The 8,589-nt window shown below is 36.3% G+C and overlaps 1 protein-coding gene across 1 annotated transcript; it reads left to right on the plus strand.

Moving 5' to 3' along the window:
• The first annotated feature begins 1,875 nt into the window (after positions 1 to 1,875).
• On the plus strand, positions 1,876 to 2,973 carry LOC140522936 (trace amine-associated receptor 8b-like). The gene has a single exon (XM_072638094.1). It carries the CDS (start codon positions 1,876 to 1,878, stop codon positions 2,971 to 2,973), a length of 1,098 nt encoding a protein of 365 aa, XP_072494195.1.
• Positions 2,974 to 8,589: the final 5,616 nt, after the last annotated feature.

Consider the following 8,589-nt stretch of genomic DNA (forward strand, 5'->3'; position numbering starts at 1 on the left):
GTAAATAATTATGTACAAACAAATATAGGCAGAATAAATTTGGGGTAGGCTCAGAGGCATGACACTAAGATTAAGATGAACTTGGAAAAGTTTCTTGCAGAAGGGGGAGGGCGTCCTCTCTGACACTTGAAGGAAGCCAGGGAAGCTAGGAATCAGAGACAAGGAGGAAAAGCGCTCCAGGCTTGGGGAAGAGTTGGTGAAAACACTCATATTTGGGCGATGGAGTGTCTTGTAGGAGGACAGCAGGGAACCCAGTGCCACTGAACCTCGGATGACGTTGAGGGGAGGAAGTTATAAGGTGACTGGCAAGTTTGAAAGGGGTCAATTCTTTAAAAAGAAACAGAGGATCTTCTATTTCTCCTGGAGTAACAGGGTGCCATTGGAGCGTGTGGAATAGGGGGATGCTATGAACAGATTGTGTTTTAGGAGGATCTACTTGACAACTGAACAGAGAATGGATTAGAGTGGAGTATGTTGATTTGTAGCAGTAGCATTTCAGAGGAAAATCACATCAAAAAGACAGAGGCAGAGAACTGAAACCAAAGAAGAAGAAACAAATAGAAAAAAGATGAAAGTATCTTAGGGTATGGATATTTCTAAAACTTATCAAAGATGAGAAGATGCAAGCATAAAGTTCAGAGGGCATCTAGTCTAAGCCTCATATTTGATAAGTGAGAAAACTGAAGTAGAATGGTTGTGAGTCGTCCATGTGGCAGTGCTGGGATTTGAACCCATGACTCTTCTTTCAGTGCTTTTATTTAATTTGTCCATGCTCTACTACACAGCAGCCGCTCCAGTGTTTTCTCTGACCTAAGGACAAAAGAGACAGGGCTCTGTCATTTTCAGAGGTTTGGTTCATAAATCTATTTCCCTTTGTGGAAAATTTTTGGGAGACCAAAAATTTCCACAGAAATTGTTTAAAAAGTGTTCAGAGAACTAGAAAAAAAGGCATCTATATGGATCAATGGATAGAATGCAGGAATTAAGCAGAAAGATTTAAGATTGATTGCTACCTCATCTGCTTTTAAACTATGTCACAAGTAATAACCTCCCAGCCTCAATTTTCCTATCTGTAAAATGGAGATAACAGCATCTATTTCACAATATGGTTGAGAGGATTGAGAAAACATGTGTAAAGTTCTTAGCAAACCTTAAGGTATTATGTAAATGCAAATTATTTAAATGTACACATATACATACAGACACACACACATCATTCCCCATGAAATAATGAAATCTATATAACACAATATATGTGAATAGATGGGCACATATTACAAAATCGAATGGATATGAGATTTCCTATAGAATAAACAATTTTTTTGATAATGATTGAAAAAAGTTTCTTTTCTCATTTCACACCTCGCACTATAGGGATTCAACCTTAGAGGTTTTGAGGGGATGGGATTTCTTTGGCTGACTTCCTAAATGCTTCCAGGGTGCTCTGGGCATTAACTTTTAAGTGATACCAAGGGAGAGAGCACTGGAATAAAAGTTGACCGTTGAGATGGGTGATCACATCACATCTCACTGCTCTTGATGAAGAGAAGTTCCTCAGAGGTAAAGAGCTAGAGGGTCAAAAAGAAATTTTCTTAGACAATCAGCTAAGACATTTACATGTACTGGGAGAAATCTTTAGTAGACTTGCTAAGGCTATGTATTGAATTGCCTTGAGATTAGTTACCAAAGAGTTTCTGAGTTACTTGGGCATCTTCTGAATATGTATGAGAAGATTTTTAATTTATATTATCAATGAAAAACATTCATAATTTATTAAAAATAGTAACTGGTAGATTTCTTAAGACATTAATTCAGTGCATCTTTTATTTAAGGAGAGAGTTAGATATTTCAATAACACCCAAAATACACAAGCTAATGAAAATTTCTCAAAGTTCAGAGAGAAGACTCATGAGCGGCAACAATGGGTCCCAACCTGCAACTGTACAGCTCTGCTATGAGAACATCAATGGGTCCTGCATTCAGACTCCCTACTCCCCAGGACCCCGAGTCATCCTCTATCTGGCCTTTGGCTCTGCTATTATCCTGACTGTCTTGGGAAACCTTCTGGTCATGATTTCAATCCTTCACTTCAAGCAGCTGCACTCTCCTGCCAATTTTCTCATTGCCTCCTTGGCTTGTGCTGACTTTTTGGTGGGAGCCACTGTGATGCCCTTTAGCATGGTGAGGTCAGTGGAGAGTTGTTGGTACTTTGGGGAGAATTATTGTAAAGTTCACTGTTATTTTGATGGATCATTTTGTTATTCTTCTATTTTTCATTTGTGTTTCATCTCCATTGATAGATACATTGCTGTCACTGACCCTTTGATCTATCCAACCAAGTTCACCATAAATGTTTCCTTAGTGTGCATCACATTCTCATGGGTTCTTGCTATTACTTATTTCTTTTCAATTATTGGTACTGGTGTCAATGATGATGGGCTGGAGGAATTAGTAAGTGCCCTCACCTGTGTGGGAGGTTGTCAGACTGCTATGAATCAAACCTGGTCACTAGTAGGCTTTCTGCTGTTCTTCATCCCCACTCTGGTCATGGTCATTCTTTACTGTAAGATTTTTCTAGTAGCTAAACAACAGGCTAGAAAGATTGAAAACACAAGCAGCAAAGGGGAATCTTCATCCTCAGAGAGTTACAAAGCCAGAGTGTCTAAGAGGGAGAGAAAAGCAGCCAAAACCCTGGGCATTGCAGTGATTGCATTTGTGATTTCATGGTTCCCCTATTTTATTGAAACAATAATTGATGCATTCCTAGGGTTCATCACCCCAACCTATATTTATGAAATATTAGTTTGGTTTGCCTATTTTAACTCAGCCATGAACCCTCTGATCTATGCTTTCTTTTACCCTTGGTTTCGAAGAGCAATTAAATTGATTGTCACTGGGAAAGTCTTCAGAGGCCACACTTCAACAACAGATCTGTTTTCTGAGCAGGTAAAGGCTTCAGATGGAAGAAGTTAAAATTCATTTGAAAAAATTTATTATCAAGATACAGAACTTTTTAATACACAAAAATTTTTGTTGCTCTTTATATTAGATACAAACCTCTAATCTTAGTCCCAATAAATAGCATGCGGAAAAATTACTTTGCTAAGTAAGATTACAATGTTTCAAAGCTTCCTACCATTTATTTGGCAACTGTTTCTGTCTCTTAGTCCCAGGTTCCTCTTTGGTTCTTTTTTTCCTCTTATTTCATAGTGCTTTTCTTGGTTTAGCATTTCAAATGAAGTAGAAAAGTCACCCATTTTAAGTTTTTTTTTTTTTCAAAAACCCTTTGCATGTTTCTTCTGTTTTAAAAATTTATGTGTGATGTACCTGCACTATTCCTTCTGTCTCTGTCTCTCCTTTTCTCTCTCTCTTTGTCTCTGTAAGTCTGTGTTTCTGTGTCTCTCACTCACTCTCCCTCTCATTCTCTCCTGCCCCTTCAATATCAGTTCCATTCTGCATTGAAGAACTCTGGGTTTTTTTCTTACTGTTTTAAAGACTGAAGTAAAGTAGAGCTTACATCTCCAAAAAATATTAACAGCTTTTCACAGGTTGTCCCCAGGCCTTCAATACTCTCTCTCCTCACCTTTAATTCCAGCCCACCCTAATCATTTTAAGGCTAACTTCACGTGCTACCTCACTGGAGTCCTTTCCTAATTCCCCCATTGTTAATCACCCTTCACCCTCCACATTACTTTGTAATCATTTTGTGGGTGTCCTCTATTTGTATATGAACATGCTAAGTCTCCCAGGAGAAGATATGCTCTTTGAGATCTGAACCAGTCTAAGTTGTGCATTTGCATCTCCAGTCCCTAGCACATAGTAGGTACTTAATAAAATGCTTTTTAATTCATTGTCTAAACAAGTAAAACAATCGCTGTCACAGACCGCGGCTTTATTAACATAGATGTTCTGTACTTCTTGTGTCCCTATTTCCTCTCCAACCACAGAGCTACCTGGGACTACCTTTACCCACCAAAAGTGTTGTTTGCTTTATGAATTGCTTTTTAGTCCTTGCTATTCTTTTTTCTATCTTTTTTTCTCACCAATTATGCAGAAAATTTTTAACATTTGTTAAGCAATGTTTATTTAACATTTGTTAAACTGTTAGCATTTCAACAATTTTTAACATTTGTTATTTCACTAACACCAATAACAATGGCAAATTAGCAAGTAAAACAGGTTCCGATTTGCTTTCACATCTGTTTGATAATTCCAACGTGAGACAACTTCCACAATTTGACAAGTGAAATAAATCCTGTTCAGTTAATTCTATACTTCCCCAATTGATAAATGGTCAAAGGATATGAACAGTGAGTTTTCCAATAAAGAAATCCCAATAGTTCATAGTCATATAAAATAAATGCTCTAAATCATTATTGATTAGAAAAATGGAAATTTAAACACCTTTGAAGTATCATTTTATACATAACAGATTGGCTCAAGTTATTGAAGAGGAAAGCCACAAATGCTGGAGGGGAAGTAGAAAACATAGGACACTAATTCACTGCTGGGAGAACTGTGAACTGATCCAACCATTTTTGGAGAGCAATCTGGAAATATGCCCAAAGAGACATTAAATTGCCTATACCCTCTGACTCAGCAATACCACTACTAGATCTGTTTCCCAAAATTACTAAGGAAAAAGGAGAAGCAAACATATGTTCTAAACATTCATAGCAGTTCTCTTTGTAGTGGCAAAGAACTGGAAATTCAGAGATGTCTCCATTGAGGAATAGGTGAACAAGTTGTAGTATATGATTGTGATGGAATACTACTGTACAATAAGAAATAATGAGCTTGATAATCTAAGAAAAACATGGATAGAGTTGCGTGAAGTAATGAAAAGTGAAATGAGCAAAACCAAGGCAGTGTTGTATATAATAACAGCAATATTGTTTCAATAACAACTTTGAGTGACTAAGTCATTTTGACTATTATAAGTACTCAGATAAACTACAGAGCACCTAGGAAGAAAGACTCTACCTTCTTTCAGAGAAAGAAATGACAAATAGAAGTCTCTATAGAATGATCATACACACACACACGCACGCACACACATATGCATGCATCCATATTTATTTCTAATGATAGCCATCTCTAGGGTGGGAAAGGGGAAGAAGAAAAAAGGGGAAAAAATGAAAGTTACATAATAACTTTATTATATATTTAAGAGAAATACCAAGTTATATACAAAAAATTTTCAGTTTCATGTGCAATCATCTTTTTTCTATTCTGTGTCATGGCAATGTTTGTTTTATTCTTAAATTCAGAATAAAATAAATAAAACAAAAAATCTGCACATATTTCAGTTTGCTATTACAAGGATGCAAACATTATTAAACTTCTGCGCAGAAAAAAATCTATCAATTAGGTCATTAAGGATGACACACTCTTTAATATATTACATATTCAGAAATTCCCAGGTATTTTGCTTTTCTTTACAAGTAAAAATGAAATGAAAATAAGTTGTGGATGTATTTGTTTTGGGAAAGCACTCCATTAAATATCTTAAAACATTGAAAAGTTTTTGTGAGTTTTTTGTCCATTTCAAAGTATACCAGGTTCCTTGGGAAACCTGATTCTTTTTGTGTTGTGATTTGTGAAAATAAACCTAATAAATGTGTATGTCCAAACATGAGCCAAATTTTGTCTTACCTGTAATTTGGTACACACGAATGTACCCTTAGAACTTATGGGTACTAGATATATTTTTCCAAGGAAAAATTTGCATTAGAGTCTAGCTCCGTTATAGTGCTGAGTTGTCCTAACCCTGGTTGTAAGGATGAGGCAATTCTGTGCTTTCCAACAACACCTGAGGGCTCCTAGTAAACAGAGGCAGCTAGGTGGAATAGGGGATGGAATTCTGGACCTGAAAAAGGAAACCTAAATTCAAACCCACCCACAGACACTTATTATCTGTGTGACTAGGGAAATCATTGAACCTCTGCCTCAGTTTTCTATAAAATGGGGATAATAATAATACCTGCCTACCAGCGTTGTTGTGAAGAACAAATCAGATAACATTTTTAAAGTGTTTTGCACTTAAAATTCTCTACAAACGCTAGCCATTATTATTTAAGCTCTTACTGGTTATCTTATTTATGTAAACTGTTTATGTAAACATATAAAACTGAGAAACAGAGTGAGCCTGGGAGAACTTGAAATTTTTAGTTTTCATGTTTCCTTTCTAAATGAATTTTGCAGAGAAGTTACACTTAATTCAGCATTACTGCATAAACCTTTTAATCAAAAATAATAAGGACTTGAGGATTGTTGAGCTCCTATTCAGAAAATTAAGAAATCTTTCTGCTGCCTAGACAGGCAGACCGCTCTGCTCCTAGTGCCCTCTGCCATTGTCAAGTACAGTGCTAATTAGATTTCACAGAGACAATAAAATCATGGAGCATGAAAATGGGAAATTGTCAATAGCTCCAGTGGAGGGCCTGGTCAGCTTTCTCAAAGGCCTGGTCCCCAGCCTTCCCATTGATACTCCTACAATTGCTCCATCCAAATACACGACATTCTATTCTGCATAGCTTTAATCCTTTGTAGTGAAGTTGATCGCCTATAAAGGGTTTGGTCCACATATTTTTTTTCAGGAAAAACCAAAGTGTTTCTCTTTGTTCATAAAATTATGTTGTTACTCTTTTCTTATCTTACCCTTCCTCTCTCATGTCTTTCTAGGGGAGGAGTAATACAAGGAAATCCACTCACCCAGATCCCACCTACATCTCCCCTTCCCTACAATGCAGCATGAAGGAATTCTGGGCGTTGCCATCATCCCTAACCACTCTGAGGAACCCCAGGCACTTCCATATATTCTACCATTGAACTTTCTTATATAAGCTTCATTTCCTAATCAGAAAGTGAGCTCTGCAATAGCAGATGTCTTAAATTTATATTAATACAACACTTAGAAAAGTATTGGCAAAAAAAAATGCTTAATAAATACTTTTCCATTCCATTCTACTCCAAAAAAATTGGATTTGGCTATTAGGAGCACTTATCTCTGGCTTGGTAACTCTGGGGAATGAACTTTTCACTATAGTTCAAATGTCAGTTTCTTTTGGTAGTAGGATTCATGTACAGATAGACAAATATCTCTGTCTTCCTCTCCCCAATGATGCTCACAGGAATCTTTCCTTTCTGCTCATCCCCAAGTTTCAATCTAACATTGGGCCAGATATGTATCTCTGTGGTTATTTACCTTCATCATAATATCGTTGATGGAATACTGGATATATACTGTTATAGTAATGAATTCTTCCATTTTCTTGGGAACTATTCTGTTGCATTTGCCAACTGGTGACATAGTTTCTAGGTTCTTCAAGGTAGTATAGTAGAAAAGTCAACTTCTTACATGGATGATCTGGTTTCAAATCTTCATCTCCTTCTTACTTCCTACCTTGAAATTAACCTCTCTGGGCCTTAGTTTCTTAATTTAACAACAACCAGTTCTTAAATAAGGTTATTTCCAACAGATGATACACAATTCTTTGACTACCTCAACTGCACCTTCTGGGAGATGGTTTCATCCTTGAGTATACACTGAGTTCTACTGAATTACAATTTCAAAGCCATTCTGGTTTCTTCTCTATTCCTTGGTTTAAAAATGCTTTCAAGATAGACAGATAGATAGATAGATAGATAGATAGATAGATAGATAGATAGATAGATAGATGGATGGATGGATGGATGGATGGAAGAACAAATGGATAAATTAATAAATTGTTAAATAAAAATGAATAAATAAATAATATAGATATTCAATCCTAACTGACATGGCAGAAATTAGGAAAGTTATTTCTCAATGACATTGAGAGCATTTCTGAACAGTATCTAGTTAGTCAGAACTGAAATTGAAGTGAGTTTTCTTTTGCCCTCTTCTGTTTTTTTCCTCATTTTTGACTTGCATTGTTTAACTTCCATAGAGTTTAATAATTTAGCTACCATATAACATTAAATGTTTGAAAAGTAATGAACCTCAGATATCATATAATTCTACTGCCTTCTCTGTAAGTGACTGATAAATAACTTTAAGAAGACACAATTTACAGTAACAAAGTTAAGAGTAGAGAAAGGCAGAGTGATCCAATGGAAAGAGTACAGGCTCTACAGCCAGAGGACATGGGTTCAAAACCAGCCTCTCATACTTAACTACCTATGTGACCTTGTGAAATGAGTTCAGCTTCCTTGGGCTTCAGTTTCCTCAGCTGTAAACAAAGGGATTGGATTAGATTAGGTCTCTTCCAACTATTTATGATCCTATGATCTTTGTACATGCTTCTACAACACCAAATTTGGGTTCCTTCTTCTATCCCATTTCTATGTTTCTGCATTTGTGGCTCTTTTTAAAAATCTGTTTTACCTATTTTCTGCTTTACCTCACACTTAGAAATATTAATTCTTGAAAGAAGCAATGGAAATGGTGTCCTGTGATTAGAGTCAATGTATGTACCAAGTCATGAGGGCTGGTCATGCCTCCTACCCTTATTTTGGTTACTTTTCACTACTAAGCCTAGGTTATCAAAAAAAAAAAAAAAAAAAAGACTAGGTTATCTTCTCCCTAGCACTATTTTCCCCTTGCCA

The sequence above is a fragment of the Notamacropus eugenii genome, chromosome 2, assembly GCF_028372415.1.
Source record: "Notamacropus eugenii isolate mMacEug1 chromosome 2, mMacEug1.pri_v2, whole genome shotgun sequence".
NCBI lineage: Eukaryota > Metazoa > Chordata > Mammalia > Diprotodontia > Macropodidae > Notamacropus > Notamacropus eugenii.

Coding starts and splice junctions, on each gene's coding strand:
- LOC140522936 (XM_072638094.1), top strand. CDS start 1,876: ATGAAAATTTCTCAAAGTTCAGAGAGAAGACTCATGAGCGGCAACAAT.